Source organism: Neomonachus schauinslandi, chromosome 8, assembly GCF_002201575.2.
Source record: "Neomonachus schauinslandi chromosome 8, ASM220157v2, whole genome shotgun sequence".
NCBI classification, from domain to species: Eukaryota; Metazoa; Chordata; class Mammalia; order Carnivora; family Phocidae; genus Neomonachus; species Neomonachus schauinslandi.
In genome coordinates, this window is record NC_058410.1 from 268,036 (window position 1) to 277,227 (window position 9,192).

The window sequence follows — 9,192 nt, forward strand, 5'->3', positions numbered from 1 at the left end:
GTTTACGTGGATGGCACCGGCTGGGTTCTTCGGAAAGACGCGTGTCTCCGCGGGGGCGCAGGGGACACGAGTTCAGGACGCTCCCGGAACGACCGCCGCCGCCGCCGCCGAGTGACAAGGGCCCGAGCCGCAGGGCGCGCCGCGCACACCCGCCGCCGCCGGGCGTCCCTGCGCGCGCTCCGCTGGGGCCCCGGGATTATCGCCTCACCGGTGGGATTTCCAGACCGCGGCTTTCTAATCGGACTCGGAGGAAGCCTCGGCAGCTCTTTGGGAATTAAGCTGAATATCTGGACGCTTTCTCTCTCCCCCCCTTTTTTTTCCTTCAAAGAAGCTTGAGACAAAATCAGGAAGCAGGAGACCCTTACCTACTCGTGGATTTGAAGAAAGAGGAGGAAAACCGAAAGTTGCGCTCCACTAGTCATCTCTCCCAGGGAGCCTTTTTTCTCGTGCATCCCCAGAGTTACCGTCACCACCGAAGGGCGGATCTACAGAACCGCAGCCTCCGAAGGAGAGACGAGGTCTTGAAGAAAGAAGTCCTGAGTATCCCAGCCTGGGGCCAAGCGGCGGCGCTTTTCTGCCCACGCTTCTTGGGGCACGGCCACCCCCTTGCACTCCCTGCTGTTTTCAGACGAGAAAGGGGGGGCACAGAAGATTGGGCGAGTCCAGCGGTGCACCATGGGCCGTCGGTGCGCCGTAGCCCTCGCCGTTGTGTCAGCCCTGCTGTGTCAGGTAAGTCGTGAGGTAGGGGCTCCAGGGCCCTGCTGTCAGGTAGGTTGTCAGTGGGGGTACCCCGGAGGGGACCCGGGGCGCCGGCCGCGCGCGGGCAGAGCGGTGGAGAGCAGGGCCAGCGACGCAAGCTGTCAACCCGAAAGCGAACCCCGGAGCGCGGGCTCCGCGCGCCCTCACGTGCCCGTCCTCCTCCCCCCCCCCCCAGGTCTGGAGCTCCGGGGTGTTCGAGCTGAAGCTGCAGGAGTTCGTCAACAAGAAGGGGCTGCTGGGAAACCGCAACTGCTGCCGCGGGGGCGCGGGGCCGCCGCCGTGCGCCTGCAGGACCTTCTTCCGCGTGTGCCTCAAGCACTACCAGGCCAGCGTGTCTCCCGAGCCGCCCTGCACCTACGGCAGCGCTGTCACGCCGGTGCTGGGCGTCGACTCCTTCAGCCTGCCCGATGGAGCCGGCGCCGACCCCGCCTTTAGCAACCCCATCCGTTTCCCCTTCGGCTTCACCTGGCCGGTGAGCGCTGCACCTGGGGGTTGGTGCGGGGAGGAGGGGGAGGAGCGGGCGGTGGGTCAGCCCCGCGCCAGGCCTGGTGGTGGCCGCACCGTCCGGCGGCGCCGGAGGCGTCTGCAGAGGGGTCGGCCAGGGCAGGTGGGCGCCGTGGTCTGCAGGGCGGCGGCAGAAGGGGCCAGGCCTGGAGCCTTGCCTCCACGCCCGGAATGCCCCTCAGGCGGCAGAAGAGTGACATCCGGTGTGCCGTGAGGCTGAGGACCTGGGACGTTCCGGGATCCGGCCTCGGTAGCTAGCCCCCAAGTCGAGTGAGCCCCTTCACGTGGGCGAGTTCTCGTTTCCCTGTCCCTAGACGGGTTGGGTGTCGAGCTAGCCTGCTAGCCTGACAACCCCTAGCCCTCTCTGCGTAGTCCCCCACTCCCCAAGACTGAGGACAACCCCCTCCAGCCCTTTGCTCCTGCGCAGCCTTTTTTCTTTTTTTTTTTTTAAACGTGATATCCTGTACTAACAGGCTGAAAAAACACGTCAGGAAACCACTCTGTAAAAAGTTCTTCCATTTCCTTAAGGAAAGTGAAAACAGGCAAGAATTGTACAGAGACCCTCCTCTGGACACACTGCACACACAGATCTGCACGGGAGGCCCTTAATGACTTGGTTGTCCCCAGTTGCCTCAGTTTTGGTTTTGTTTTTTAACATTTCTGCTTTATCTTATGTCTCCCCCCACCTTTCTTCCAGGGCACCTTTTCCCTGATCATTGAGGCTCTGCACACAGATTCTCCTGATGACCTCACAACAGGTAAAAACAAACCAAAAACCCCCAAACTACTAACTGCTTCCCCAGTTAGTATGTATTTGATTTCCTATCTCCACCAGAAACAAGCTCCTATACCTTTCATTCTGCAAAGTCCTGCATGAGGTTCAGGATGGAGGATCTTTGGCCTCCTGCCCCTGCATTACACATCAGTTCCGCTCCCCCAGTGTCCCCAGCCTCTGGGTTCTTAGTAGGAACCAATGGGAGCATCCTCTTCCTACAGAAAACCCAGAAAGACTCATCAGCCGCCTGGCCACGCAGAGGCATCTGACTGTGGGTGAGGAGTGGTCTCAGGACCTGCACAGCAGCGGCCGAACAGACCTCAAGTACTCCTACCGCTTTGTGTGTGATGAGCATTACTACGGGGAGGGCTGCTCTGTCTTCTGCCGGCCCCGAGATGATGCCTTTGGCCACTTCACCTGCGGGGAGAGAGGGGAGAAAGTCTGCAACCCTGGCTGGAAAGGCCAGTATTGCACTGAACGTGAGTTCCTGCTTCCCTGCCCTGACCCACTTCCAGGCAGGAGTTCCCGGGCAGTGGGGGAGTGTTCTGTGAGCTGCTGGGATCCTGGGACTTCAGCGCTGCAGTACAGCTCTGGTGGGGAAACCGAGGCCAGAGAGCTGGAGAAACTTCCTAAGACCTCACAGCTAGCCAGTGGCAGGGCTGGGGTCAACTCAGACATTTTAACTTCCGCTATGGGAAGCTGCCTTTCTTAATCAGGGAGGATTTTGGAGACAGGGCCAGGGGTCAGGAAGTAAGCCTGAGGGAGAGGGAGGGGAGGAAGGAAGGGAGGAACAGAGAGGAGAGTTTGTGTGTGTAGGGGCATGCTTTAAAAAACCAGTTCTCTTTGCTGTGACAGTGTCTTGTTGGAAAAGTGCTTCATTTTCTCTCCAGAGTTGGTGTGCTTGGCCTCTTCGAAGAGTGAGCATATTTGCAAATATTCTGTGTGATGCACACACATCGTTACTGACATTTTCACTCGTGGGGTCTGTGGACAGGAGAGAATGTGTGTTGAGGCCTGGGTCTGCCAGGGCTGCATGGGGAGGGGCCCACCCGCCAGTGTTGGGCACTGTGCCCATCTGCTTGGGTGGGTGCTCACAAAGCACCCTGCCTGGCAGAGAAATACCTTCACAAAAATGAAATAGGCCCTGCCTGCCCCATTATTTGGTATTCTCCAGGCAGGCAGGGTGGCTGCCCAGGCTGCAGGAAGCCAGGCCCTAGAGTGGAGGAGGCTTGCGAGGTTTCTGCTGGCTCCTGGACCCGGTTCAGGTTTGTAGGCCTCTCTCCAGCCTGCTGAAGCTTCACACACCTAGGTATCAGGTTTCCTTCTAGTCAGGGGTGGAGTGGGTCCTGGGACTCCCCAGACACCCTTAGGAATTTTCCTTGTCCTGCCCTGTAGCAGGTGAGCCTCCAGTCCCTCTTGGTAGGGACTTGCCTGGGAGGTGCAGTTTCTCAGTTTTGATCCGTGCCTGGGGTGAGGGTAGGTCTTCACATTCAGCGTCATTGTTTTGAGCTCCGCCTGGGCCTGAGCGGGCTCTGTAGTCTTACAAACTTGCGGAGCAGCTTGTTGATGAGTTTCACAACCCAGTGAAGGAAGCCAGCTCAACCTCAGCCCCCACCCCCGCGGGGACCTCTGGCCTGCCTGCTGCCTTGCAGCCGTGCTCCCCTCCCTCCTCTTCTTCGCTGCGGGGTAGCCATAAACTTAAACTTTTTCCTTCTTATTCAAACACTGGAGTCTCTCCCCGCCCCCAGCTAGCGCGTGCCATCGATTAGATCTCTCTGGGGATAGGCGGCCAGAACGCACGCCAGCTCCCATTGGTGGAAAGGGCGCGCGGGGGCGCGCGCGCGCGTGTGTCTGTGTGTGCGTGTGTGTCTGTGCGCGCGCGCGCGTGTGTGTCTGTGTGTGCGTGTGTGCGTGCGCGCGCGCGCGTGTGTACACGCCGGGGGTGTGGGGGCGCGAGGGGGCGGGGGAGGCGGTATTGTTGCACTGGGGCAGCTGCCGGGGGAGCGGAGACAATGGAGCAGCTGTCTTGCCCTGGTACTCTGCATACCAGCTGTCCACCCTTATCTACACACACACTTTCTGGGTATTAAGAGGTGGAGCTTTGTGCATAGAATTGGGAAGTGGGGGAGGAGGAGGGGAAGGACTTCTGACCCTCTCAGAAGAAAAGGGGATGGGGTGGGGGTGGGGGCTTCCGTGCTCTTTTGTCCTGGAGCCACCGTGTTAAGAAGAATGCTCATCCCGGGGCTGAGTCCGCAGTTTCTGGGCAGCACCTTCAGTACTCCGCAGATGGAGATGAACTCGGCTGGGTTTGCCAGTTGAACTGCACAAGTTTTGTCTCACCCACGTGTGGCAGCCACCCCTGCGATGTTGGGGAGCCACTTGGGGTGGGGCTTGACCCTTTGTGCTCTCTTTGCTTGCAGCAATCTGCTTGCCAGGATGTGATGAGCAGCATGGGTTTTGTGACAAGCCAGGGGAATGCAAGTAAGTGTGCAAAAGTGCTTTTTCCCTTTCACACCCAGAATACTTGTAGCCTAGCACTGGTCAGACTAGCTGACTGGCTGGGCTGGAGCTGTTACTCTGGTGTTTCTCCTTAGTATATGGATCGAAACATGTAGGGTCGTGGGGTGTCAGCCACCTAAGCTCCTCAGGGGATTTGGGAACTTACGCATAGCAGTTTTCGAGGAACTGACCTAGAAAGTGAGTCCACTTCAGGGGTTCTCAAATGCTTGGGCATATTAGGACCACCTGGGGAGCCCCTGAAAAGGCTGTCCCAGGGCCCTCATACCCAGAAGTCAGACCCTCTGAGGCTTCGGCGTGTTGGAAAGCCCCCAAGGAGACGCCAGCGTTCTGCCTCACTTGGGAGCCAGCAGCGTTGCTGCTGCTGGAGGACAGTGTCTTGTGAGTCGGTGGTGCGTCACTGGGAGCCCGGGGGGCCAGTGTCTGCCTGACCGTCCTGCTGCCTTCCTAGGTGCAGAGTGGGCTGGCAGAGCCGCTACTGTGACCAATGCATCCGGTACCCAGGCTGTCTCCACGGCACCTGTCAGCAGCCTTGGCAGTGTAACTGCCAGGAGGGCTGGGGCGGCCTCTTCTGCAACCAGGGTGAGCCCCTCTCCCCATCTGGCAGCCCTGGGCTTCCCTGGCTTTATCGAGGACTCTGAGTTTAACCCTGGACTTGCCCTCCCCTCCTGTCTCTGCCCCGTGCAGACCTGAACTACTGCACACACCACAAGCCCTGCAGGAACGGAGCCACCTGCACTAACACGGGCCAGGGCAGCTACACCTGCTCTTGCCGGCCTGGGTACTCAGGGGCCAACTGTGAGACAGAGATCGATGAGTGTGGCACCAGCCCCTGCAGGAACGGAGGCAGCTGCACGGTGAGTCCAGCCATAGTGGGCCCTCCTGCTGAACGGGGGCCTGGGTTTGATATGGACGATGTGGGCCTCTCGGAGCAATGTTTGAGAGCTCTTTCTCTTCTCCATGACACAGGATCTTGAGAATAGCTACTCTTGCACCTGCCCGCCTGGCTTCTACGGCAGAATCTGTGAGCTCAGCGCCATGGCGTGTGCTGACGGCCCTTGCTTCAATGGGGGGCGGTGCTCAGACAACCCCGAGGGAGGCTACACCTGTCGCTGCCCGGTGGGCTTCTCTGGCTTCAACTGTGAGAAGAAGGTGGATCCCTGCAGCTCTTCACCCTGTTCTAATGGTAGGAGGGCAGCCCCGTCCGCTCTGAGACTTTGTCAAGTGGTCAGCACTGATAAGAAGGCATTAGAAAGCACATGCGTTTACTTTCAAACCGAGCACTTCATTTTGCAAGCTACCCTGAGTTTATGGAGGCTTTCAACTAAACAGTCAGAAACTCTTCACAGAAATTTTACCCTTGAGTCTGGAGATGCTCAGGGAGCAAGAAAGGCAGGCAGGAGTGTGGATTCTCACATTCTGCGGGGAAAGCCTGAGGCTGAGAGGTGAGATGACTTGTCAAGGTCATACAGCACCTCAGGTGCCCAAGTCTGGGCCATAACTCAGTACATCGTGCTCCAATGGCAACCCAGCCTCTCTGTTTTTGGAGGGAAGCCCGGCTCGGCTCTGTTACCCAAACATCGCCGTCTGGTGTGTCTGTGTGTGCGGAAGTGTGGTCTGTTGACGGGCCCCCTGCGACTGTGTGAGTGGGTAGAGGAGCGAAGCTGGGCCCCAGACAGGCTGGGCCACGATAATTGATGGAGGAGAATCACTGTAGCTTTGCTTTCCACGTGCTGTACGGAAGGCGTGGCAGTCCTGCGCGGTCGAGCTTTGCCTCCCGTTTGTTTCTATCCACGGAACCAACAGAAACGCCGGACGCTTTATTTTTAGAGGCAGAGTGGTGGAGGTTTAGCCGACTTGGCTTTGGAAAGACAGAGGTCTCTCCCACTCCCTCCTTTCTTCCTCTTTCTTTCTGTTTTCAACCCTGCTCTTCTCACTAACTGTGGAGCCGTGGGCAAGCACATCAGCCTCACTCAGGCTCCGTTTCCTCATCGGCATACGGGGCCTTTTGTGGGATGTTGTGAAGGTGAGTGCGGTAATTCAGCCAAAACATCGTGCGCAGCGCTGGCGAAACGTAACTGCTCAAGAGATGCTAGCTGTCCCAGTCACCGTTTCTTGAGCTAGACCAGACGCCTCCCCCGGGCTTGTGTTTGAAGTAGCGACCACCCCGTTCAGGCCACAGGCGGGCTGGCTTGTCTTGCATCTCTGGGGTGTGACGCAGGGGCAGACACAGATGTGTCCTGTGTTTCAGGTGCACAGTGTGTGGACCTTGGCGACGCTTACCTGTGCCGCTGCCAGGCTGGCTTCTCCGGGAGGCACTGTGAAGACAACGTGGACGATTGTGCCTCCTCCCCATGTGCCAACGGGGGCACCTGCCGGGACGGTGTGAATGAGTACTCCTGCACCTGTCCCCCGGGCTACATAGGCAGGAACTGCAGTGCCCCCGTCAGCAGGTGTGAGCACGCGCCCTGCCACAATGGGGCCACCTGCCACGAGAGGGACCGGCGCTACCTGTGTGAGTGTGCCCGGGGCTACGGGGGCCCCAACTGCCAGTTCCTGCTGCCGGAGCCCCCCCCCGGCCCGGTGGTGGTGGATCTCACTGAGAAGTACGTGGAGGGCCAGGCTGGGCCCTTCCCCTGGGTGGCCGTCTGTGCCGGCGTGGTGCTGGTCCTCATGCTGCTGCTGGGCTGCGCCGCCGTGGTGGTCTGTGTGCGGCTCAGGCTGCAGAAGGACCGGCCCCCCGCGGAGCCCTGCCGTGGGGAGACAGAGACCATGAACAACCTGGCCAACTGCCAGCGTGAGAAGGACATCTCCGTTAGCGTCCTTGGCACCACGCAGATCAAGAACACCAACAAGAAAGTCGACTTCCACGGGGACCACGGGGCTGATAAGAATGGTCTCAAGGCCCGCTACCCTGCTGTGGATTATAACCTGGTGCAGGACCTCAAGGGTGACGCTGCCGCCGCCGTCAGGGACCCTCACAGCAAGCGGGACACCAAGTGCCAGGCCCAGGGCTCTGCAGGGGAGGAGAAGAGCGCCCCAACGCTCAGGGGGTGCGTGCGGTGGGCCGGGAGGGCTGCGTGGGAAGGCCCGCCTGGGAGGGCGCCCGACGCTCGGGGTGCTGCGGGCTGGGCAGGAGGGCCCGCGGGCGTCCTTTCACCCGGTGCTGGTCATTTTCAGAACTGTTTTCACATGCTTATCATGGTTCTCTTTTCTTTTCCTTCTAGTGGAGAAGCATCTGAAAGAAAGAGGCCGGACTCTGTGTATTCTACTTCAAAAGACACAAAGTACCAGTCGGTGTATGTCATCTCCGAGGAGAAGGATGAGTGTGTCATAGCGACTGAGGTCAGTGTGCAGTGCGAGGGACTGTGGCTCTCTGGGGCTGGTCGGGACGGAAGCGGGTAGAGAAGTCAGAGGATGCTGACCTCTCCCTGGAACTAACTTCCCGTTCTGTCTCGTGGGCCCCTCCAGGTGTAAAATGGAAGTGATATGGCAAAATTCCCGTTTCTCTTAAAAATAAATAAAATTCCAAGGATATATGCCCCAATGGATGCTGCTTGAAAGAGGAAAGGGAGACCCACGGACTGCTGCTGAGAACCGATTCGGACGGAGCCGGTTCCCTCCCGGAGGTCGGCCGGGGACGCGGCGCGGGCTGCAGCTCGGCAGCGTCCAAGGGGGCCTGTTGCACTGCCTTTTAGGATGTTTCCATTGCACTATGGACAGTTGCTTTTTAAAAAATATATATTTAAATGAATGGACATAATTACTGCATAAGAAGCATGCACTGCCTGAAGTGTATATCTTGGATTCTGATGAGCCAGTCTTTTCTTGAATTAGAATCACAAACACTGCCTTTATCGTCCTTTTTGATACTAAAATGTGTTTTTTCTAGGTGGAAAAATGTGTGTTATTTTTTTGGACTTGTAAAAATATTTTTCATGATATCTGTAAAGCTTGAGTATTTTGTGATGTTCATTTTTTATAATTTAAAATTTTGGTAAATATGTACAAAGGCACTTCGGGTCTATGTGACTATATTTTTTTGTATATAAATGTATTTATGGAATATTGTGCAAATGTTATTTGAGTTTTTTACTGTTTTGTTAATGAAGAAAATCCTTTTTAAAATATTTTTCCAAAATAAATATTATGAATGACAACGAGAGGTGTATTTACTCAGCGCTCCGTGGAGCAGACCTGGGCTCACTCCCTGAGGACAGAAATGGCTTCCTATCGTCTATTTTTAACATCTTTGCCTGGCTTCACTGGGTTGATGGAAAGCAGCTTTGCTCACTCCTCTGCCCTCCTCTGAGAACCGTCCATGCTCATCGTCAGGGCAGCCCGGGGAGAGGCCGAGTGTGGCCCCTGAACTCGCTGGGAATATCACGGGCACGCGTTTGATGGGTGCCAAGGAGCCTCAGAGCTGGCCACCTTCTTTCGGAGCCTTATGTCTTTAAAGGACTGGAACAAAGCCTCATCTGGGATCAAATACCCCTGAGACACTTGTGTATTGCCATGGAAAGGCTCTTTGTCTCAGAATAATACTTATTCATCCATTTGTTTATGGGTTACTTCCAGTCAATTCAGAAGAGTTGGTTGCCTTCTAACTCAACAGAGTGGAGGGACAGACAGCAGTA

General features: G+C 57.1%; 1 protein-coding gene across 1 annotated transcript; it reads left to right on the plus strand.

Annotated features, from left to right (window-relative positions):
• Positions 1-213: 213 nt before the first annotated feature.
• On the plus strand, positions 214-8,710 carry DLL1 (delta like canonical Notch ligand 1). Its single transcript, XM_021693346.2, has 11 exons — positions 214-729; positions 935-1,231; positions 1,961-2,021; positions 2,260-2,517; positions 4,459-4,519; positions 5,007-5,137; positions 5,243-5,412; positions 5,525-5,741; positions 6,807-7,608; positions 7,783-7,900; positions 8,027-8,710. Exons 1-11 carry the CDS (start codon positions 676-678, stop codon positions 8,030-8,032), a joined length of 2,175 nt encoding a protein of 724 aa, XP_021549021.1. The 5' UTR covers positions 214-675; the 3' UTR covers positions 8,033-8,710.
• Positions 8,711-9,192: the final 482 nt, after the last annotated feature.

Excerpts from the sequence above, each read along its gene's own strand:
- DLL1 (XM_021693346.2), top strand. The coding sequence starts at position 676 with ATGGGCCGTCGGTGCGCCGTAGCCCTCGCCGTTGTGTCAGCCCTGCTG. Across the intron at positions 730-934 it reads TGTCAGCCCTGCTGTGTCAG|GTCTGGAGCTCCGGGGTGTT; the intron begins GTAAGTCGTGAG and ends CCCCCCCCCCAG. Across the intron at positions 1,232-1,960 it reads CCTTCGGCTTCACCTGGCCG|GGCACCTTTTCCCTGATCAT; the intron begins GTGAGCGCTGCA and ends CCTTTCTTCCAG.